At 45.3% G+C, this 23,794-nt stretch overlaps 7 protein-coding genes across 7 annotated transcripts; 1 reads left to right on the top strand and 6 right to left on the bottom strand.

Moving 5' to 3' along the window:
- Nucleotides 1–611: 611 nt before the first annotated feature.
- BO88DRAFT_427231 (uncharacterized protein) lies at nt 612–7,207 on the bottom strand (the record flags this gene model as incomplete). The annotated part of the gene is made up of 6 exons (XM_025708973.1): nt 612–822; nt 5,717–6,030; nt 6,088–6,166; nt 6,805–6,929; nt 6,975–6,979; nt 7,066–7,207. 6 exons carry the CDS (start codon nt 7,205–7,207, stop codon nt 612–614), a joined length of 876 nt encoding a protein of 291 aa, XP_025560817.1.
- A 2,535-nt stretch (nt 7,208–9,742) lies between these two features.
- BO88DRAFT_427233 (uncharacterized protein) lies at nt 9,743–11,132 on the top strand (the record flags this gene model as incomplete). Its single annotated transcript, XM_025708974.1, has 6 exons — nt 9,743–9,753; nt 10,099–10,269; nt 10,326–10,386; nt 10,510–10,608; nt 10,664–10,864; nt 11,025–11,132. 6 exons carry the CDS (start codon nt 9,743–9,745, stop codon nt 11,130–11,132), a joined length of 651 nt encoding a protein of 216 aa, XP_025560818.1.
- A 1,330-nt stretch (nt 11,133–12,462) lies between these two features.
- BO88DRAFT_344934 (uncharacterized protein) lies at nt 12,463–12,997 on the bottom strand (the record flags this gene model as incomplete). Its single annotated transcript, XM_025703277.1, has 2 exons — nt 12,463–12,726; nt 12,920–12,997. Coding segments are annotated over 2 exons (342 nt in total), but the record flags the coding sequence as incomplete, so codon positions are not given.
- A 2,121-nt stretch (nt 12,998–15,118) lies between these two features.
- BO88DRAFT_427235 (uncharacterized protein) lies at nt 15,119–17,409 on the bottom strand (the record flags this gene model as incomplete). The annotated part of the gene is made up of 11 exons (XM_025708975.1): nt 15,119–15,271; nt 15,403–15,420; nt 15,445–15,464; nt 15,501–15,519; nt 15,580–15,636; nt 15,745–15,781; nt 15,821–15,883; nt 15,989–16,107; nt 16,315–16,418; nt 16,681–16,846; nt 17,407–17,409. The coding sequence occupies 11 exons, from the start codon at nt 17,407–17,409 to the stop codon at nt 15,119–15,121; spliced, it is 759 nt and encodes a 252-aa protein (XP_025560820.1).
- Nucleotides 17,410–18,088: 679 nt separating this feature from the next.
- BO88DRAFT_416988 (uncharacterized protein) lies at nt 18,089–19,054 on the bottom strand (the record flags this gene model as incomplete). The annotated part of the gene is made up of 3 exons (XM_025708283.1): nt 18,089–18,211; nt 18,251–18,715; nt 18,845–19,054. The coding sequence occupies 3 exons, from the start codon at nt 19,052–19,054 to the stop codon at nt 18,089–18,091; spliced, it is 798 nt and encodes a 265-aa protein (XP_025560821.1).
- Nucleotides 19,055–19,790: 736 nt separating this feature from the next.
- Nucleotides 19,791–20,258, bottom strand: BO88DRAFT_416989 (uncharacterized protein; the record flags this gene model as incomplete). The annotated part of the gene is made up of 3 exons (XM_025708284.1): nt 19,791–19,845; nt 19,886–19,965; nt 20,052–20,258. The coding sequence occupies 3 exons, from the start codon at nt 20,256–20,258 to the stop codon at nt 19,791–19,793; spliced, it is 342 nt and encodes a 113-aa protein (XP_025560822.1).
- A 576-nt stretch (nt 20,259–20,834) lies between these two features.
- On the bottom strand, nt 20,835–22,329 carry BO88DRAFT_427237 (uncharacterized protein; the record flags this gene model as incomplete). The annotated part of the gene is made up of 7 exons (XM_025708976.1): nt 20,835–20,871; nt 20,930–21,202; nt 21,401–21,493; nt 21,578–21,841; nt 21,904–21,907; nt 21,928–22,048; nt 22,237–22,329. The coding sequence occupies 7 exons, from the start codon at nt 22,327–22,329 to the stop codon at nt 20,835–20,837; spliced, it is 885 nt and encodes a 294-aa protein (XP_025560823.1).
- Between the last annotated feature and the right edge of the window lie 1,465 nt (nt 22,330–23,794).

The raw sequence follows: 23,794 nt of genomic DNA on the forward strand, positions 1-23,794 counted from the left end.
CAATTTTGGATAACTGATGAATAGTAAACAGGATCATTCCGTATATTACTTAAATACATACAGTTCGAATTCGAAGACTGATGCACTAAACATTATCAAGGGGTGGTGGACAAGTAATTTAATGATTATTTACTCTCTTCCCCTCAAAATATATAAAGAAGCCACGAACCAAGAACAGGGTATCATGGCCTAGATAACGGCTCTTGGGTTTTAGGAACCATTGATATCGCCCACCAGAGTTCCCAACTTTCGCCGGATGGTTTCGTACCTGACCGACAAGAAATGGAGCACGTAGGTCAATCACGTAGCGTTGCACACCCGTGCGATGGTATTTCCATGACCATATTGTATGATTAACATGATGGTGAGACAAAGGTCGGTCAATCATTTACCCGCTGGGGGATATTGTCTATACCGTATGGCTGGGCTTCTGGTCAGATGGTCTTCGACCTACTGCTCGACTCTATACTACCAAGGCAGTGCTACATTCCGATAGAATATATAATTTGATAAGTTACTCTAACATATTTATCTATGGTATTTTATCAACATCCCAGACAGATGCCATGCAGTCCAATCTCCCATCACTGGTGATCTCATTCCGGAACCAGCTACGCAGGACTCTTGCTCCCTGCCAGCAAATCAACCTCAGCTGCGATCCCGCGGCTTCGAACAAACTTCGGCCACGTGTTGGTGAGGACAAGGTACTTGATGCTCTCCTCGGCTCGGTCAAAGACCGTCGCATTGAATGTTTGGGGAACCTCGCCCCAGTATTTTACCTGGCCATTGTCGGCGAATAGCGAACCGTGTTGTAATATGAGGCTGGTGCAGATCAGGAACCAAGCCGAACCATCGGAATTAATCCCGAAGTATGTATACGAAGAATCAACTTGATTTCCAATCAAGTTGATCTGCTCGTTGTATATATAGCCTCATGTTTCCCTCTGAATAATAATAATCAAGCTTCCCTGGAACTACAACAGGTTATGAGCCCGGAAGCAAAATCTCGGGTGCCATCTCTACTCATCTGAGAATTATTTTAACCATCTTGATTATATATCTACCCCGCTTTCGCAATCATCACTATGTCTGCTCTGGTCCATGACTCTCCGGACCGAGCCGTCACGGCCATCGAGCCTCTGACAGGAAGCGATAACTATGCAACCTGGAAACGTCTCATGACCTCCTACCTCAAAGCAAGGCAGGTCTGGGATGTTGTGTCGGGCGACCTCCGGCGTCCTGACTGTCTGTTCAAGTACGCCAAGCCCATTACGGCAGACATCCACCCCTTGGTGGAACCGCACCTCGCTGGGGCGGTGAGACAGCGCGCCGTTGAGGCGCGCCTCGAAGTGGAGGTCCAGGCGTTCGAGCGCCACCGTGAATGGTCGCGCCGCGAAGCTGAGGCCTACCACACCATTTTCCGATACCTGTCCCCCCGCATTAGCATTCATGTCGCGGGACTTGAGACGTCTCGCGACCTCTGGAATGAACTCGAAGAACGGTACCGGCGCATGGAGCTCGCCACGTTCTGTGAGTTATTTGCGCAGCTTCGTGAAACCACTGGCGAGCGCTGCGGCAGTGCCCGCGAATTTGTCGATCGGGTACGGTTGCTCGTACATCGATTGAATGCTATCGTACCCGGATCCATTGGCGATCGAACACACATTGCGATCTTACTGACGCAGATTGGACCGGAATACATTCTAGTTGTGGATGCCATTCAGAATGACAAGGATCCGGTGAATCCGACCACGATCGGAAATCGTCTGTCTAATGCTGAGCAGACCGTTCGGAGAAAAGAAGCTCCAACACCCTTGCAGGCAGCGTCTGGCCCGTCCGTCCATACGGTGCAGCAGACTGCCAAGAAATGCAACTATTGTAAGAAGCGCGGCCATGTGGTCGCGCAGTGCTGGAAGAAACAGCGAGAAGTTCAGCCGTCCAGGGACCATGCCCTGAAGGCTGAGAGGAGGGTTTCCGGCTCACCACGAAGTAATTTGCAGATGATACCATCAAGCCAGCTGGAAGATCGGCAGGGCCCACCGACTTCCAAGAGACCGAGGATCAATATCGTGAGGGCGAGGGTGACGACCCTTTATACCCACGCACCGCAACCCCGGTGGATCCTGGACTCGGCCGCCACCAGCCACATCTGCTGGGACCGGAGCTGCTTCTGCAGTCTGCGGGCCCACCGCGAGATGTTGGACACGGCGGGCGATCCAGTGGAAGCCGAAGGGATTGGTACGGTGAAGCTCATGCTCCGGGGGAAGTTCAACCAGCCCCTGGTGTTGAAGAACGTGTACTTTGCGCCACGCGTCGGGATGAACCTGATCAGCGTGCCGAAGCTGTTGCGAGACCGCTACTCGGTGGTGGCGCACCCGCAGAACGTCTTTGTGCAACGCCGAGGACGAACCGTGGGGACCGCCTACCACGCGGAGGAGGATCTACTGATCCTGCGGTGCCATGTGAGCAAGAGATCTCGAGAGCGAGTCCAACTGGCGAGGGCGCCGACGACCCATGACCATGCAGATTCCCTGGAACCGCAGGCGGTGGCCATGGACGTTGACGATCCTCGGGAGTCAAGTGGCGTAGCATGTACAGCGCCAACCTCTGAACTCGGTGGTGAAGCTGTGATACTCGAAGAAGATGTGTGCACAGGAGTGGACCAGGCCTCCGAAGCGTTGTGGCACGCTCGGATGGGACATCTGAACCGGGGCGACTTGAGGGTGGTCCTCCGGCAGACCGGCACTCCGTACCGACCGCTGACGCAGGCGCAGCTGCTGGCAACGCCGCAGTGTCCGGCGTGCATGTCGGGTAAGCAGCATCAGAAGAGGAACTCCCGCGCCAGACGGCCACGTCTGCATTCGACAAGAATCTTCGAATTGATCCATTCGGACATCATGGAGATGCCGATTGCCAAAGATGGCTCCAGGTACGTGATCACCTTTACTGACGATTATTCTCGTGGCTCGTGGGCCTATGCCATGAGATGGAAGCATGACGCGCTCCAGAAGTTCCGACGGTTTGAGGCCTGGGTGTACCGACAGTTCGGGGCCCAGATCAGAAGATTCCTCGCCGATAACGGGAGAGAATATCTGCCAATTGGAACACATCTCGAATCCCAGGGCGTTGAGTTCGATACCTCGCCGCCGTACTGCAAAGGGCAGAATGGACTGGCGGAACGCACGAATCACACTATCCGGGAGCAGATCAACTCGCTCCTGTCCGATGTGAACCTTCCTCCTTCCTGGTAGATCAAGCTTATAAACACCATGGCCTACTTAAAGCTGCGTGCTCCAGCATCGATCTTACAAAAGAAGACACTATTTAAGATTCTATATAGAAAGCCGCCCTCACTCTTGCATCTGCAATGGATCGGCTCCCGTGCATGGGTCTTAATCCCAAAGGAGCATCAAGCAAAACTCAGACTAAGATTATCTGAGTATTGACTGCTTGGCTATTATAAACCGAACCAGTACAAGCTCTATGAGATATATTCAGGAAAGATAGTCTTTTCCCATGATATTAAATTTGATAAGAGAACCCTAGTAGTGTTATTTATTAAGAAAAAAATAAATAATAATCTTCTGGATAATACTCCTCCATCACCTATCTTTTTATTAATACTAAGTTCAGCCAGCGGGCTGTTAATACCACCTGCATTGCTATTACCTCCGTCAAACAAGCAAAAGAATATACTATCTGAGTATAAGAAGAAAACACCTCCAGTAATTAATCTAAGCTAATAAGAAATAGACCTAACACTAGATCTTGGATATTTGATTTTTAATTACAGAAAAAGGCCATCACAGCGTCTCCTGGAATTACTAGGCAAGGTGTATATGGCAGGCGCATTAAATACTATACTAGTAAGATAAGTCAACCTGGCAATCTTCTATAAGACTGTGTCTAGCCCAAACCAGCTGGAATGGTAGGCTGCTATCCAGAAAAAATATACATCACTTCTCGAACACGGAACATGGGAAAAGGTTCGGCGAGAGGACATCCCAGCCGGAGATTATATAATTAGCTATAAATAAGTCTTCAAGACCAAAGCCAATGGAACACACAAAACGCGATTGGTTATCAAAGGCTACTAGCAGAAACATGGCATTAATTATCATGAAATATTTACTGCTGTGTCCAGGATGGACTCAGTCCGCTGTATTATCACCAGCGCCGTGTTGCGCGGATGGAAACTCCACTAATTTAATGCAGTCACCGCATTTCTGCATAGAGACATCAATTCATCTATCTATATAGAGTTGCCCGAAGGCTTCGAAGAGCCAGGATACGTATACCAGCTGCGCTGTTCACTGTACGGGCTGAAGCAGGCCCCGCGGATTTGGTACCAATACATCCACCGCGTCCTGGCTTCTCATGGTTTCATTATGGCCCAATCGGCCAACTGTGTGTTCTACAAGCCGGATTGCGTCATTTGTGTTTATGTCGATGACTTTCTTGTTGCTGCAGCAAACATGCATGAAATCAAACAAGTGCAATGAGTCTTGTAAGCAGAGTTCTGACTAAAAGATCTGGGCATCCCTTGTTTGTTTCTTGGGATCCAGTTTGACTATCACGTTGATGGATCCGTGTCTATTTATCAACATCAGTACATCCAGAAGGTGCTCTCCGACTTTGGCATGGAGAGTTGTCAGCCGAAGTCAACGCTGATGAATCTCAAGCAAATCCTGAATCATCGTCCAGACGAGGAGCCCCCGGACGAGGAAGCAAAGGCTCATTATGCGACTGCCATTAGTTCACTGATGTATCTGATGGTTGGCACGCGACCGGATATTGTGTTTGCGCTGGACATGTTGAGTTGCTTTACAGCTCAGCCGCAATCACACCACCAAGTTGCTCTGCAGCGATTGCTTCGCTATATTAAAGCCATGCAATCTCATCATATTACCTACCGCAGTGGGCAGCTGATCGGGTATACAGATGCTGACTTTGGTGGCTCTGTCGTCACTGACGGTGCATACTCGATGTCTGGGTATGTATTCCAGCTTGCAGGGGCGCCAGTTTCCTGGTCGTCCAAGAGACAGGGGGAAGTAGCCATGTCTATGATACACGCGGAATACATCAGATAATACAATGCCATTCTGCATCTGCAGTGGCTCTGCACCTTTCTGGCTGAAACCCAACTGTATCGGTCTCCGGTCACTAACATCATGGCTGACAACCAGTCCGCCATTACTCTTTCTCACAACCCGGAATTCCACAAACGGACGAAGCATTTTAACGTGAAATTTCACTATCAGCGAGCTGTGCTGGATGCAGGCGAGATTGGGCTTCAATATGTTCCAACTGAGGCACAGGCTGCAGATGGTCTCACCAAGCCATTGGGACCTATATCCTTTATCAAGTTTTGTAGTCTCTTAGGAATCGACGCCTCCGAGACTCCAAGGCAATATATATAAGACAGCACAGGCGCTCTTTCCACTGTATTTTTTTAGAAAAAGATTTTTTAAATAGTTTTACCGAGGCCTGACTACTCTGCGCAATTCCAGTATCGCCCTGCCAGCAAAGCGATCCTGAGAGGGAATATTATAATATGAGGCTGGTACAGATCAGGAACCAAGCTGAACCATCAGAATTAATCCCGAAGTATATATATAAAGAATTAACTTGATTTCCAATCAAGTTGATCTGCTCGTTGTATATATAGCCTCATGTTTCCCTCTGAATAATAATAATCAAGCTTCCCTGGAACTACAACAAACCGGACTCGCCCTTTATGGAGGCGATCGGAGACGCTGAGGGCGTGGGGCCATAGCCTGGCGAATTGAACGGAACAGTGGGATTGGCCGGGCGCCCGTCTTCAAAGAGAAGCCCAGCAGGGCTCTTAAAGATGTTCTCCAGCTTCTTCTGTTCCTGCGAAGAGACATTGATCGGTAACTGTACATGGTGATCACTGATAAAGATCATGTAAATATACAGTACACGGTGAAACTGCTCCTGAATTAAGTTAGTAAAATCTTTATAGTCTGAAATCCTGTTATTCCAGACTGCATAGAGCAGCAAGCTCTTCTATTCTGCTACTTGGGTTAGAAAAGTTATATTCTCTCTGGAAAAGTTATAATGGACGGAGAAATCCTGCAGCAGGGCAGGATTGTGTGTTAAGAGATATTTAAGTACATGCTTAATAAATATGTTATCCCAAGAGCTGGAGCTGGAGCTAAGAGATCTATTCTATGATTTCTAGCTAGATTTTATAAGCTTAACAAGAATGGAGGCTGACCTGCAGACTATAGTGTTATCAGTAAAGGGATTAGTATTAGGTTTTTACTGTATGATTGAATTGAAGGTCTCTTGTTGAATAACATGATAACACATTATCTCTTGGCATGGCAGGAGAACAGCAAAAACCTCCATTATCTAGATAAAGAGATAGATTCTACAGATATTAGCTATATTTTCTTATTTCTTTTTTTCTTTATTTCTATTTTCTTATTAATCACAGCTCGGAGTACCTACTACTGGAGTAGTAACCAGTATTAACAGACCAGCTCCATGGCAAGAACATAAAGGGCGATGAGCTATATTGGTATTATAGAAAGACTATATAACAGATTAACTATTCCACAGGCCTCACCAGTCTGACTGGCTTACTTAATAATAATACAGCCTATTATCTGGACTCTCTAGCCGTGGGTATCATGGATATGACAGGATTTCTAGAAAATAACAGGACTTATAATCTATGACCAGAAAATCTGTCTAAACATGCCAGGCCACCTGCATATCAATTAACGTGTAACTCTTGTTATATATATACCAGGTGTATATCAGAAATATTCTTACCACTCCCAGTCCCAGTCTATTTCTGACTTTTGCTGCATCTCAGTTCCATGGACCTCGGTGTCTGGAATCCCCCAAGTACGGTGCCATTTGCGAGAGATAAGCCATATCAAGACCATGAAGAATATCTATTAATTTGATTAAATACTAATACAGTGGCAGTAGGGGTAGACGGTGACTGTTTTATCTGAATAAGTAATGTTATTGTAACAAGTACAAGGATCTTGGTAATATAGGTAAGATGATAGAACTAGTTTATGATACTGAGCTTATCCTTCGAGGTGGAGGATAAATGAATTTTATTATTATTATAAATAATATAGCCCTCCTGAAGCTTCGCCACATGGTAGAAGTGACTATTTAATACATGGAACAGGGCAATGCCACACGGCAGATAGATGCCCATGATCTAGTACTCAGCATCTCCGGGCATGATGGTGCTAATCATGGTTCTAAATTGCACTGAAGTCTAATAGACATGAAGTATAATAACAGCGGACAGTGAAAGTCCGAGGTCTCGCAGCAGGAGTGGAGGTGTGTTGTGATGGGTAATAAGATAGACTATGCTAAATATAATAATAATTATCCAGGTACCTGCCCAGCAGGCCTACCATATACTGATTGTAATATAGGCTAGCTAGGATGTAGATGCAGCAGTAATTTTAAGTTCAGATCTCATGGTTCTGTTGTTGTGGGGAAAAATTAATGTGAAAGATTTTAATATAATAGTAGACAGATCTAATGAGGGAATTTAATCTTGGTAAATACTGTTACTTAATATTGTCAGTCTTGTTCCTGTAGAGAAAAGAGTTGTCAGCTAAAATTAATACTGGGCTAGTCTGTCTTTTAAGCTGCTTGAGATTTCGTGGTTGTATTTTTTATGGACAAGACAGCTCTCTAACCTACAGCCGGGCTGCTGTCTAATTTATATGTAACCTCTATCTCTCCTATAGTGCCTTGAACTCCTATGCTATAATAGCAGTGGCCCACAGAGCGGCAGCTTTGTGCTTTTAATATAGTTCTTGGTAATCTCTATCGCAGTGTATTTACATGGTAGGTTCTACCTGTTCTCGCAACTGGCTGGTCCTAACGGTTGTTTCCTACCGCCAGATGCTGCTGATTGTCCGCCGTCGGTTCTCCACGGTCAGTTGTCCGGCAATGAAAGTCCACTCTCATCGAGCATCCCCTATTCCTCTGCTAGCCAAGTAAGATTGCCACTTGTATGGACCCCACCAGGGCACCGACAGATTTTCATGCGGCTGTCCAGGGAGATCATCCGGGAACGTTACATACATTTAGGACACGAATCTCCCGCTCCTTGTTTTGTTCCCCCCCTCTAATAGGATTTGATGCACTTGTCCAAGTTGCAACGCCCGGGGGCTGTTCAGCGATAGACAATCGTACAGCAGCAACACGAAAGCTTTCTGGTGAGTCGGTAGCAAAGCATAACGGGGAGACTACTGAATATTCGAATGGATTTCCCAGCCCTCAATTGAAATCCTTCGCAATGTCAGATCCAATTATTGCCGACTTGTCTTGTTCCTAAACAATGTAGATCCCAGTATTGTTACCTATGGCAATCCCCCATCTTCTGCATCTCCTCTCTCGCTAACGTGAATGACCCTTATTATGGTTGAAAGAAATTAGATCATATGGAATGAAAAGCAGCATCGAATTCTAGACTACAAGAACACAATTCTGTACTTTCTACAACATAGTACCTTAATGATCCTCCGTTATTGATCTTCCCACATTCACCGCTTCTTGTTTGCTTTCACGCTCGTAAGCATCGCTTTCCGTAGGGCAATATCACTTCCGGTCAACGCAGCGGCCTCAACAGCAGTAGCTAATACATCAAGTCCTCCGGGGCTGCTGGAAACCATAAAGAGAGCAGATCTTGCAGGTTTGAAATATATTGTCGGAAGCGCCTGGTATTCCAGCTCCATCACAATCCCGACATAAGCGATGGAAATATAGAGTAAGGACTATTTCTGATGTCTTTGTTCCATACCAGTCATATTTAGCTGTTTTTATATTTTCTATTGGCTCTCTCAGGGGTATATTCCGCTCATTCTCAACCAATGGTCTAGCTCGGGCCAGGGTGTTGGATTGAAGTTAACATAGCTGTTATAAGCTGTAGAGTTCTTGAAGTATCTGTAGTAGAATCTATATTAATTTTATATGGTTCTATGATTATAATATCTGCTTGAGTTTCTGAGATTCATATTGTGCTTTCTCAAGGGCTCGGTAAAAGCATGCTCTGGTCATATATTAATGGGGGTAAGTTTTTGTTTTTCTAGACAGTGTTCTCGAGCCTGTAATTAACTATGTTAGTTTCTCCAGATTATCAGTGTGTGAGGAGATAAATCTTTTATCTCAGCCGGAGGCCAATATTTGTTAGTATGTTTTTCTGTATTAGTAGGTGCAGAGTGTGAGTTGGAGTAGTAAAGCTAAATATATTTAAAAAGACTAGGAAAGGAAAAATAGAATTAGTTAAGATACAATTTAATAATTATAAGAGTATATACTTCTACCTGATATATATTAAATTAAAGCCTGTAAAACAGTAGTATAATCATGGTTAAGCTATTTAGACTTGTAACCCTCCTGATAATCTTACAGATTACAGACTGTTAATGTGAATAAATCTTGCAGATGTCAGGAAGTACTTTTTTAATTAATCCAGTTTGTTATTCTATTATTAGCTTGGAAGATGTTACTTATTAAATGTTTTCAGGCTGTAAGATAAAGAAGTCCAGTTTATATAAACAGTATTTTATTAAATAAGGCTATCTCTATGGTTATTGTATTCTCTTTATCTTATATGATACTAAAAGTAAATAGATGGAAAGTCTATTTCTCTGTCGGCCTTGGTTCCTGCAGCCAGACGTATAGTAGGTAAGAATGGATTTTCCGGAATCCTACAGTCTCGGCTTATTCCATGAATGAATGGTTAAGGCTGTATGGTACTCTACGGGTTACAGTATCCAATTATTCATCTGGAGTAGCAAAGTCTATACTTCAGGCACAGCTAGACCTCCAAAGGTTACTATTACTCCTGAGAATAGTGTCAGAATAGTAAAAGATTCTGGCTGGCCTTTCTTAGATCTCTGGCTGGTTATAGTTATAGTTAATTAATCTTCCTCCTACTCTCCGTCGCCCACGGCAGTTAACTATACCGAGCGGTGAAGATTACTTAATCTTATCTAATAATATAAAGATATTCTATCACTTATGAAAAGTCTTTTTTATTTTATATTAACACAGTCAAATAGAAAGTGATAATATAATACTAAGTATTGACCAGTATCCTACAGACCTGGATATTCTTATTATAAAGGCATGGGGACAAGGATTTCTAGTAGACTCTTTTATTATTATAATTACTATTACTGCAGCTAATATAAAAAAAGAGGTATTCCTACACAGACTTATTATAGCAGAGGTAGATTATACTATATTTTTAGAGTAAAAGAGATATTATTTTCTGCTGATATAGATACTTAACTTGTTCTGATCCTCAGGTATAAAATATTCATCTTTTTTTATATACCTGCTCAGGACTGGTATCTTTTGGTTACAGCTGTCAGTCTTATAATTTCGCATTCTTTCTATAATATGATTATATAGATAAAGATTCGCGGCTTCTTCATTTCTTGGGGTATATGATTATATCTGATCATTCTGCTAGTAATCCAGCCTTATTAGATTATTAATATTTATGCTAATTTTGCCTTTTTTAATTGGGGCCAGGTCTTATATACCACTACTCGGTTACTCAAGCTGCTGTTCCAGTGCAGTATCCGAGTACAATTCTCTCTATATCCCGTATTATTAATCCAGATCTAGGGATTTATGATAGATCTTCACTACCTGCTTTCTTCTATATGTCATTCAGCGGGGCTATGGGTATTTGCTGGTTCAGTTAATTTATATCAGCTCATATTTCGGCGTCATACTTCTGTTTATGGTGATTTCCGTCGTGTTTGCGGTGGTGGATATGTGTATAATCCAGGTCAAGAATTGCCTAGGCTACCCCCCGGGAATGGAGCTATTCTGGAAGGTAAGCAGCTACCACTGATAAGGAGAAGATTAGTATACTGATCCTGCTATAATTAATATTTATTTTTAAATGCCTGAGTGATATTATTATCTTAGATGACTTCCAGAGCACCCTGGATTGACTGTGCTATTACTATCACCCGGACGGTGCGCTACTGCAGGAGGCCACGCACGCTCGCGGTCGGAGCATAAACCAGCTTGTAGAATATATCCCCAAGATGTTTATCAAATGCCCTGAGCCAGTATGTCGTCCACCGGACATGGTGTAAAGCCTGCAGTGTCGTGTACCAGTATCAACAGGCACAGTGTAACCTGATTTACATACTGGATCTGCTGGGTATATTTGCTATATATTAGAAGAAGGGTTCTCTTTTTTCTTTTATAATAAATATATTAGACTCTCTAGTAAGAAGTTAGGAGGTTTTCCTTTTGTAATAATATATATAATGTGACTATGTGCAAATTGTTTGGAGAAATACAGGAAAGTATAGTATAGGGCTGTGTATAAATATATAATTATATTACTTGATATTATAGCTAATTAGCTATATATTTGTCTGGCTGCTTGCCCCCGTTAGGTTAAATAACTAGCGCTAAAATAATCACTTGCTGAGTCAGCTAGTCTGAGGGTAGGAGTCTATATTATTAACCACTACAAGGCTTAATAGTATTGGGGAAGATGAAGAGAACACTAGTAATATACTTTTTAGTATAAATTAATAAAAAGTAATTTTTCTTAGCTTAGAAATATAAAATATCTACAATATTGTTGCCATGGTGACCTGGCTATTGAACATGTATATAGTAAGGCAGCAACAAACGTGATCTATCTTCTATATTATACCAGGATGTGCCGATCACTTCCAGTAAATTAATGAAACTTACGGTGGAGCTTTAACAGGCTCAAATACTAGGAATAGCACCAGCAGGAGAAGGAACATAACTTATATTAATAATATATTCTTATGTCTTTGACTCGCAGACGCGATGGAGTCCCACTTCATTAAATCACTGGATTCATGATTAACTATACAGCTGATTCATTCAACCATTAATGTTACTGATGATCAAATGCAGCTACAGGGTGTAAAAATTTATTAATATTATATATTTCTTTATCTTAGAATTAATAGACCAGGTTGCCCTTGCTCTATTACAGCCAGCATAAGTAGTCACTTCTAATTAAAGATAGCTATATACTCTACAATCAAGTAAATCTTAATTCCGGCCGGACAAGCTTGGTCAAAGACAGTGGTTTTAGGTGATATAACTCAGATCTTGTCTTATTAATTCCTTCCCAGCCTGGCATGAGAAATGTTCCGTTTCCTTCTCCTGCATACAGCAATATTCATTCCGACTCCATGTCCTTGTACCGAGCTGAAGGACGGGGTTTAGTATAAGAGATTAGAATACTCTTATAAATATTATTTACTCTTTTATGCAGGTGGTGATTCTCTTAGTTTTAATATTTTATTTATTTCTTCAGTTTTTTATAGCTCCCTATCAGCTTAAGATCCTGTAAAATATTACTTAGTAATATAATGGAGATAGATCTACCAGACTCTAGTTTCCAGACTTGAAGATAAAGATTAGTATAGTTCAAAAGTAAATAGCAGCTGGATTTAAGATATTATAAGATGGAATATACTCACAGATCAATACTGTAAGAGCCTTTATAAATATATTAATCATGTTATTAGGATAATCAGGAAATCCATTTATAATTATACTATTAATTTCTAATATTATATTTCTGTTACTTATATTATTCTTATAGATTAAAATGTTCTTACCCGAGACGGCCTGCAAGTTCGGCTTACTATTATTTAGTGGGGCTGATTCAGTGTAGTATAAGGTATTTGACTGGGTGCTGGAATATGATTTCTTTTTAGCTGATGCTAGTACTTTCTAAAATTTATTAAATTATGGCAGGTGAGTCCTCATTATTGTCAGAGAATAAAGCTAATAAAAGAAGAACTGAGATTCCTGTAAAATATATATATACCGTGAAAGTAAGAGGCCCCAGCCTAAGACTTATATAGTATTTTATAAGGACTGGCTGTCTTGTTAATTCAAAGTAAAATGACACTACGTGCCAGCCCCGCGTGAAATGGTCCACCCAACGCAAGCTGGAGTTGAAGGTAACATTAAGGCCATGATTCTAGACATGGACAGACCAGGGGCTGAGTGTAACTTCACGAACCCTTGGGGCACTTAATAATAGCTGACCAGGGACTAGCCAAACTATGTTTAGTAGGGCTATTTTACCTGTCCGCAAGCCAGAACAATTGGGGCTTGATTCCCTGACTCGAGTTGTCGGATAGTGGGAAGACGGGTGACTTTTGTCTATAGAAGCAAAACCAATAGATACTATAAAGCAAGAAAGCAATGAGCCCTTAAAATAATACAGGCTATTTAAACCCAACCCTCCCACCTCTTTTCGCATGGTACATATGTTCTCAGTATGCTCTCCGTACTAGAACCCGCAAGAGGTGTTTTCAACAAAACGCTCTGTTTGACCCTGAAAACACACCTAATCTTGCTGCAGTATCCGGCTCCCGCTCGCCTCTTGGCCACACGAATCTTTGAAACCGATAATCTGCGTGGTCGATGGTCTGAATGTATGAACGGATTACTTCCCAGATTTAATTATAAAACTGTCTGAGGTTGCCGAGAGTGCACTCCACGCGCGGAAGAAAAACTGGCAAGATAGTAACTGAGTTAAATATATACTTAAGAATAACCGTAAGATGCATTTCTTACCAATCAACAGGGTAGGATAGCATGACAGAGACATATCAAAAGATTCTCTTGGAGTGCATACACGGAAATAGAATACTGGGCCTATTCCAGGCCAGGAATTCAACATCTTCATAAAAAGAAGATAACTAACAGTCAACTGCCAGGGTCTTATAAAATAATATAGTTTCTCGTCACTGTGTTGTAAATTAGTTATCTCTATATCTGGCATATCTTTATCTCTTCTTTGAGGTGTGGTCTGCGGACGAGATAATGACTTTTTCACAGATAGTATCTTTCTGTAAGACCCTCCCGATGACCAGCTGTAGCCTTGGGGATCTCACGGTGTTACAAAAAATATGCTGTTATAGAAAAATATGGTACTTGTATAGAAGGGTTGTGCGTGAAAAGGTCATGGACTTGGTATAAAGTATTACCTATAACGCGTGTCCTAGTTATATCATTTTTACTTTCAAACTGGTATAGTCTGTTTTAGGAGGGACTTCAGTTTCTTCTTTGCTTATTATAATCCTGGGTTAGACTGCGGGCCAAGAATGGTGAAATATTATTTAAATCTTACTGATCCCCCGGGAAAAGAGCTAGGTAATATGAAGTGTATAAAAGACCAGCAGAGAAAATACTATAAGCAGAGTTTTTATGGTTATCTTTAACTATTTCTCACAGTCAAGTTCCAGGTCAGCCACTTGCTCATAGGATAATGCTGATACTAGTTGACATCACTGCATATGTTCAAGAAACCTCAAATTTCTGATCCTGTTTAATAATCAAAGGCATGATCACCAAGCGATGATTTTTGAATTTGTAAGAGGCTGCTCCGACCGCAGTATTGTTTGTCCCAGACTATATCTTTAACTAAAGGATCGTTCTGGCTGTTGTGACAACATCAATAAATACATGGAATATTCAGGGCATTTCAAAGCAGGGAAGTAAATTAATATGCTTACTAAGCTTACTAATCTAGGATATAGTATATATTAACAGTGATTGGACATAGCTCTGGTTGGATGTCTTTATATATTCGCCATCACATGCTCCAAAGCTGCTTATCACATGTGGATAATTACACGTGTAACGTTACACGCAACAGCGTACCAAAACAAAGCAGTATCAAATAGTTACAATATAAGTGCTGTGGCAGTCATCGCTGTCCGACCTACCACAGTCAGCATTTGCAGGATCCCGTGGGGTTATCTAGCCCGGGACATCTGTTGCGGCGGTGTATTGGATATGCCTGTTTAAGAGTACTCATAGAGCAGTGTGGCTGAATCTTATAACTGATTAAATTACTAACTAACAAATGGATAAGAGACCACAAGACCCGTGATTATCTAAGCTGAGTGTCCAGATATCAGGCTGAAGAGAGAAGCTGAGATATACTGATAAATACCACTGCCATATATAAAATTAATTATATGTAAAGATAAGTGTCTCGTCTTACAAGGCATGTTTAGACTTACTGCATTTAAGAATTACTTTTAATAATACAAGATGTAACTCACTTTTGATAATCACTTTGTATATTAATGACGGTGTTGTTGTCGCGACAAGGGACCGCCCAGGTATGATACAGCTTAAGATTAAAGTTGAAAAGTTTAATATCTGCCCTTGTCTGTAGCTGAACTGCATCCCGGACTTGTTGATAAATTGACTGACGGGCGCATATTATAGTAGATAATTATTAGACTTTGGGTGCATATTTAATATAGCCTGTCATAAGTCCCCCTCTCACATTGGAGTTTATATATATATTAATCAGAGAGAATTACACCTACTACTAACAGCTAGCTTTTTATAATGCTTGCTCAGGTAATCTTAGATAACTTCCCTGGCCACTATTGGCCCTTGACGCAGCTTGATTTATTTGCTGAACTTATTACCAGGATTAATGGAAGTCCCCTTTCCAAGATAATACAGATGAAATTCAAGAATCTATCTCAGTCAGGACGGCATTAAGACTGGCCGTAGAGGATTATTATATATCTTAAATTCACTATGATCAAGATCCAACAGGTCCTGTATCCAGTCACCCAGCCAGTATTAGTAGTCTAGGATTTGTCAGTAACTGCGGTATCAGACAGTGCATCAAGAGACAGCCATATCAAAGTCTTGTATCTACCACACGATTTTCAGCTTACGTACCATGGCCCGCCGCTGCTCGCTCACCTGGACGAGCATGCGGATATAGGAAAGCACTTACAACATGCCAATATCCTCTATAATGAACACGATGGTCGTAAACGGAGAAAAGTTGATCGATAGGCTGTATAGTCCTAGTAACAGTGCAGGCTGTCGACACTGGTGTAGCTATTCGCGGAGGTAGAGTCATGTACTGAGGCTGAAGGCTCGTGGTCAGGTCAGAATGTACAGGATGCGCGGTCCGGGCGCATTATTCCAGTAAGTGACATAGAAGGGCTGGAGTTGGAAGCATAAGTGAAATCCTGAGTGAGGTAACCAGAGATATAGATATTGCCCCGGCCAGATGTGCTAATGGGGGGATACTGTAATGTCCATGCGAAGCAGCTTATGGAAAGGATGTATGGTTATGGTGGGCCGTCCAGTACTCCAGTGTTGTTGGATGAAAACTGCATGAGAGACGGCTATTATACTCAGCATCATCCATAGGGCCCCAGCATTAACTACTTGCCAGCGGGATTCTGACCCTTGGTCTCATGTATGATACGCCAGGGCCACCATTACCATGACCATCAGAAGGTAGTGAATTTTCATGGCGACCTGACAGTGCTGCTGGATGACCGCATGCAGGGTCATGGGAATCATTATCAGAATGGCAGCAGCTTCCTAGCTCTGGTTAGTGGTATGTATAGCTCTCAGGTCACAGTCAACATCATTATCAAGGGACGGTGTGGTAACTGACCAGTAATGTAATCCAGTCATGCCTGATCGAGGGGATCAGGTTATCTGTTCTGGTGATAGTAATGGCTCCATGAAGTAGGGAATGGGCGGCCATCATCCGCGCAAACCAGCGATGCAACCACGCAACGGCAGAGCGGCTGATTCCGAGCAGATGGGCCGGGAGGCCAAAGGTCAGGCCCGTACCGAGCGGCAATAGGTTCAGGACGGCGAGCTTCGCCGCACGTTGCTGGACGTCGGCCCAGCCATTGGCGGACACGAGTAGGAGGGCAATGTTGGCGCCCAAGAGCACCCCAACCAAGATCGCCTCGAGAGCGGTGGCGATGTCAATAGTCTGGAGAAGCCACGGCAACTCGCGGCCGAGACGCCGTCCAAGGGAGGCCGTGATGTGGCGTTAGACAGTCCACTGACCAAGCTGGTACGCCAACCGCGCGATCAGCCAGACGCCCAGCAGGGCAGCAATCCATATCCCGTACTAGTCAACGGAATATATCTGGCTGGCCTGTTCATACTGGTCTGAGAGTGCTGGAGGCATTGTCTCTGGGGAAGCAGAAGTTGGATCTGGCAGATGGGAGATGGGAGATGTTGGCTTATAAGCATTTTCACGGCGTCGCCCTTGGGCCACCGGTACACCCAGATGCTACATACTTTCATTCTTGATGGTTGACCTCCGCGGCCCTCCTGTTGTAGTTGGAGATGGTGAGATGGTCAAATATATGGCTGGCACGTGCATTTGCCCGTGTAACCACGAGGTCAAGTCCGGAAAACGCTGGGTCCTATTACCCCTTCTAATTTCATGCCCAGGCATCAGAAATATGAGGTGCATGGAAGATAATCTATAGGAGCAGTAAATGGGTAATTAGCGAGCTTCTGCTTCTGTCCGACAGGTTTAGATTTTGACGGCCTTTTTACCATGGTGGCTTATGGAGAATCACCATTTCATCTTACTCTAGCTCTACATTATGCTGACAAAGGTTGGATTATGTGGAAATGGGATTGTGTCCGACCGCTACGTATGCCGCTCTACAGTACAGAAGCGCCGCTTGAACTCGAATCAGCTATGGGAGCAAGCCAGTAATTCTACAGACCCTTGTACGGAAAACTTCAGACACTCCACTGCGGAGCACATATATCAAATGCAAACAAGCTGAATAAAATAACTAAAGCCTCCTCGAAGTACGTGCGGTTATGCGTCCAGGAACAGACAATTTGCGGTAACAAGAGCTCAAAGGCAAGACTCCAGCCGGCGGATCACACAGAATGTTTCCACGGGATCCAATTCAGGGATACAGTATTAGGAGCGCTTGCTCCATTACACCTGTCCTGTGCGACGAGATGATTATGCATTTGGGGCAACTAAGTATGAAGCAGACGTCCGCGAGTCATTCACTGCTGTTCTATTCATTGATTGACATATCACAGTAATACATTGTACAATATGATCTTGGGAACCGTATGTGGATTGCAGTACAGAAAAGCACCAACCTATCATAAACGACATTGAATCATAAATCAATCACATCCAGGCATGCAAAATTCCACGTTCCTACTATGCAAACGGTTCCTGTTTCTTGTGAGTGTTGAAGCCCCACGCCTAGGTCGAGTGATGATGCTCGACCTGGTCTTCCGGCACCGTGACATTACACGATGGCTCCTGTCTGTTGGCACTGATGTTATCGAACGGGCTGACTTCAGTCCCATTGTAATCCATCATAATCTGTAGCCACGGGGGTACTAGCAACTCGCGGTTTCACACAGGGGCAGGTGCAGATGGTTGTTGATGCAAGCTGTGGCGGTGGAAGTCCGTCATAGGCAGTGCTGCGGAAACAGGCGCCAATGGATCCCAGGGAGGCAATAGCATTAGAGACTCAGCCGGGAGCGCCAAGCTGCCGTCCTCAACATGCTGCAAGCGAGGAAATCTTGGGAAGCTCGGTGGCGCAGTTTCTAGTATAGAAGAGAGCCCGAGTGCATTGGACGAGGGAATGGAGTCCGGTGCATCAAAAGAGGGACCTGGAGGGTACAGCTCTTGTGAGTAGTGTCTTAAAAAGGGCATGATGCCACTTCTGCTTGGATACTGAGGCTGTTCAGCCTTGCCTCTAAAGGGCCACCCTGCCGCCTGCGATGCAGGAATAGACGGATGTAAGAAACCGTCGGTCTCGGAACCAGTCAGATATCCGGATTGAGACCAGGTCCAACCCCAGAAAGATACAGGCAATGTCTCCTACGAGCGTGGTTCCATAGCCCACGGCATCCAGTACCATGGATCTGCCGTAGGATCCCCCATTGAATTGTCTGCGGGCATATATGAATCCGGAAGCGCGATTGCGCTAGATGAGGGCGCCCAGCCTACATTATCACTAATGTTGGATGGGAGAGTGCTGTTCTCATCATCTCTAATCTTATTCCCTTCCCCACGAGCAGTAACGTCTGCAGGGTATGTAATAGATAAGCCACGTTCAGCACCCCTGTCTTTTAGAATGGTGACATTTGAAGCGCGGTCCATATCAGACACGCTCCATCGGTGTCCCTCCATGGATGCGCTGGCGTGTGCCTCATACATTCTTGAGGTGTCACTAGAAGGCTGGTCTGGGTAAATCCTGCTGACTAGCAACCTCGCTGTGCGTGGTTCGGTAGATATCATAGTACAATGATTCACGCTTTATCAATCCGACTGAGGAACACAAGTACTTCCGCTTCTCTGGCACACTTCGCAGGGCCAGATGCGAGAACACTAATAACCAGTTACATCAGTCAAATACGCTGTCAACCAACAGTTTACCATGAGTCCCAGTTCCTTGTGACATCGCACACCTTGATCTTCCGACGAAAACATCTCTCACAAGCTCGGTGCATCTGGTCCTGTTATTTCCCCATCAGCTAATGCTCACTCAGCAAACGGTGGCAGTTACACTTCATATTGAGGAGAGTAGAACACAAACATACCTTAGCAGGAAATTTGTTCAAGTAATACGAAAACGGTCGAATATAAGGAACGCAGTTGTTTCCGCTACCATGGCAGCTTTCACAAGGCCAGATGCGAGAACACTAATACGCAGTATTAGTTAAAAACGCTGTCCACTGATAATCCACCATAGTATCAATTTTGGATTTTGCGGACATTTATCTTCAAACGATGACACCTCGCGCAAGGATGGTCTTAGAAGCACTGCTATCACTCCATCAGCTAATGCTCAATTAGTGGACGGTGGCTGTAACAATGCATGTTGAGGAGAGTAGGATGTGGATATACCTCTGTAGACATTGTTTTTGATTTCTGTCGAGGTGGAGGAACGCAATTACTTCCGCTCCTCTGGCACGCCTCGCAGGGCCAGATGCGAGAACACTAATAGCCTGTTACGTTAATCAAACGCGCTGTCGACCAACGTTTTACCATGAGTCCCAGTTCCTTGTGGCTTCGCGCACCTTGATTTTCCGACGAACGCACTCTGCACATGCTCGGTCCACCCTGCGCTATTTCCGTCTATCAGCTAATGTTCACTTAACACACGATGGCTGTCGGGCTGCAGGACTGAGAAGAATGGAACGTGTCAACATACCTCTGTAGACACATTGGAGTTTCGGTGATCCTCGACGGGCTCAGTGGCACTAGTGTCCTCTGGCTGCTGACGGACATGGGCTGCAATCGATGCGAAGCCTTCTGCTGCAGTCGCAACCCCGCCAAGCCTTTCGTCGGTCCGCAATGCCTCTCTTGACCCCAGCGTGTTTATCTCCTCCAGTGGAGGCAGTGAACGCTGCTCGTCCATGAGTGACCAAATGGCTTAGTTGGTCGGTACACAGATGCCAAAAGCGTGACGATGGGTGGGAAAATTAGCACATACCCGAAAATCTAGTCGGGATGTTGTGTTCATAATGGTTGGCCTGTCAATCATTTATATTATGCTCTGGTCTGAGGGGCAGACTCAAATCACGCAGTAGCGATATAGTATGATAGAATCACGCATGAAGAATGCTAGGCATGCCAATACACCGTCATTTTGAATTTCAGAAGTGCAGATCATGTCCTTCTCCAGTCAGTTTGCTGTACAGTCTGCTCGGTAGCAGCCAGGGTGATCTCCGTATGCTCAAAAAGGCAGGAGACGGTTTCCCGTTCCTGTGACGAGCGGCAGGAATCAGGGGAGGGGCGTCGCTCTCAAGAGCAACATGCTGGCTCCCAGGGGCACACAAACAGTTTCCGGGAGCTTGGGCCGTTTTCCGGGGGGATCTGTTGCACTTACGACCCCTGGGCTACGCCTTCCTACGTGGTCGCGGCGAACAGTCGTCCGCAGGAGAATGAGGTCCTATGGCCTTCGGCGCGGACATGGTCTCCTAGAAGTCATTGCTCAGTACACAAACACGGGCCTCTGAGTTACACGCGCACTGTAAGAAAGAACCGAGAATAATTATGCATGAGATCCTCGCATCTGAGGATATCGACGCCAATTCCCCGTCAACCTTACAATCCTCACATGTAACAGACAGTGTCAGTAAAGCAGACTGACCGCTGACAGCTTCGAGCCCAGAGCATCCAGATTGGGGAACAAAGCAAGCAGAGTCCGGCATCCCCGGTTGCCCCGTGACGACAGGGACACAAGGTTGGGTGCCTGCGGAGACTTGTTCAGTACAGGCCATCTGAGAGTAGATTGTCCTCTGCCACCACACCGAGGCGGCACTTTGCAATGGTCCAAAACCACCTGGATTCAATGGAAAGCTTTGGGGGTTGGTTCTCTCTTCTGCAGGGAGTAGTCCTGTCGAGTGCTCACTGACGCGATCATCGTTCAAGGAAGTAGACCAAGCGTAAGGCGGAGAACACTGGCTGACTTTGGAGAACAACACCGAACGTAACGCCAATTTCGGAGAGCGGACGCTTGGAGTCCTCAATCATTTCTTTTCATTTGATAATGAGAACCGATATCCCGGGTGCGCTCTGACATGGTTCCGTTTCTCCATCACTGCGAGCGTCTTGTACTTTTTTCGAATGTGGGGGACTTCCATCTTCCAGCTCCGTCCGGTGAGGATGAAGATGGTTCAATGATCATTCTGTGCAAGCCAGTGCTTTGCTCGATCGTTGTAAGCCAACTGGTACAGTATGAATGGGTTCGGCGGACGTGGGATCCTGCCCTGCTGTTGCCGTGCCTCCTGGCGGCGCGTCTCGACGGGACAGTGCACCCAGGCGTACATGTCTCTAACCGGGATGTGCTGCATGCCGTTGGTCCGTGCACTCAGCGGACATGGCAGGTCCAGATCTTTCCTGCTTATCACTACATGGTCGCTGTGATTATTCCTTGTCGTGGCTACAGCGCGATTCGACCGCCGGAGTCTGGTGTTCCGGCAGAGGCTCTGATTTCGTCTGGTCCGCGCCGGCGCCCTTTGCCGGGATCAGCGAGTTTTCGTGGGCTTGGGTTCTATTACAGATCTACGGATCTTAGTATTCACCCAGTTGGTACGCCGCGTCTTCCAGTTGAGGCGGAGTGGGGAAGAGATTCACCGGCTGTGGCACCACAAAGTATGGGTTATTGGCCGCAAACTCTGGCATAGGAACAGGTTGATTGAAACTCTAGGACTGTCAAAGTATGAGATTTCGCAGTTCCTGCTTCAAGATTTGCCGTCCACCTCTACCGCAATATATTCCCTAGAAACTTAGGAAAGAACATCAGAGGTGCACGGGAGGTGCTGCCTAAGTTCCTTACAGGTGGTATCAAGCACGAATCTCGGCCGGAAAATTGGGGGTGGTGGGACAGACACCAGGCCTCTTGATGTGGTTGAGACAAGAGCTGATATTTCCGCCCCAGTCTTATTAGGAGTGGATCCAGTTACGTCCGCAGATGGGTCGGACATGCTCCCACAGAACTGAACCGGTAGCACCTTCCTCCAGGATTGGGTGATGATCCAAATGTCAGTCACCGAAAATTGACGTAGTGACCGAGCGCACGTTGAGATCAGGATGGACGACAACCGCAGTCTCGAGGTCTTATAGAGAGGAGGTATGAATCGGGGACCTTCCATACTAAGTTGGCCACGAACACTACAGCTATAGTTTGCTCACCCTGAATCAATAGTTAGATCCTTCCAGTTCGCAGCTGGTGGGACCTAATCTACTGACACCTAAGAGCCCCTACCGACCTAACGACGTACTAGTTACGGACGAAGACGAGAAGGGTACAGTATCCGGATTGGGATAGACTGAGTCGGTATCAGTGTACCCCGGCAATGGTGAGAGTGAACCGAACGGATCCACCGCCAGAGATGAAGGACCGTGGCAGGCGGATTGGGCAACAAGGTGAGGTGGGAGGGGAGGGCTCCGATGGCCCAATGGAGGCATGTCAAACAGCAGCTACATGACTTGCTGGTCTCCAGGCTCCACCAATCCCAGCCATTCGCAGTGCAAGATATATTTTCCTGGCTGAATCGTCTTCCCGTGAAAGTATGGTGGAATAGATGCCAGCCTGGACCAAGTGTTTCGGAGCTCCAAACGCCATCAGCTGATCCTGTCGTGGTGCTAGGGGAATCGGAAAATACAACCCCCCGACCTGAGACCCCGGAATGCGAGTCCAATCGATAGACATGAGAAGTTTTCTGAACGGCTCTAGTGGCAGAATCTCACATCACAACTCTTCGTCCAGTGTGATTGGCCCAGATGGTCCAGGGTTGACAGCTCGCTTCGGGATCTCGGGGATCAATTATCGATAAGCATTTCTTAGCCCTAGAGATCCACACGCGTTCCCCTGTGAGGGCTGCGTCAAAATAGAAGTAGATGCAGGCACGACAACACACCGACTAACACGAGAAAGCTTGACGCAAGAGTTGGTCACAAAGACTGAAGCGCAAGAAACCGTCACGACCCAGAATATGGGGACGGGAGGCGATAGCGGAGCGATCTTTCGAATCAAATTGTAGTCTTGCCGCCCCCAAAAAACGCGCGTGTTGGGACAACGGGACTCGGGCGCGATGATTTGGAATTGCCTACCATGGCACTAAGACAGCATCGGACGCTAGCCCGTCCCCATGCGATCGCGATCGAGCGAAAGCCATCCTGCGCCCTATTCCTATGCCAGTCGCGTTAGAGCAAACTTTAAGAAATGGACCCCGTGGTCCAGATTTCGATTTGATGTGGGTGGAGAGCGCCTTCAATCGAGGTACCACAGGGGCTAATTCGCCATCAATGATCTACGACACACTCTTTGCTCTGGGGAGGGTTATCCGGATGTGACCGAATGCGCATAATCTTTGGCCAACGCGGCTCGGGACTGGAGTTCTTCGCCGTTCGGTACCTTGAAGTAGATTGTCCAAGAGGCGGGACTTG

Source organism: Aspergillus vadensis (genome assembly GCF_003184925.1).
Source record: "Aspergillus vadensis CBS 113365 unplaced genomic scaffold BO88scaffold_18, whole genome shotgun sequence".
NCBI classification, from domain to species: domain Eukaryota; kingdom Fungi; phylum Ascomycota; class Eurotiomycetes; order Eurotiales; family Aspergillaceae; genus Aspergillus; species Aspergillus vadensis.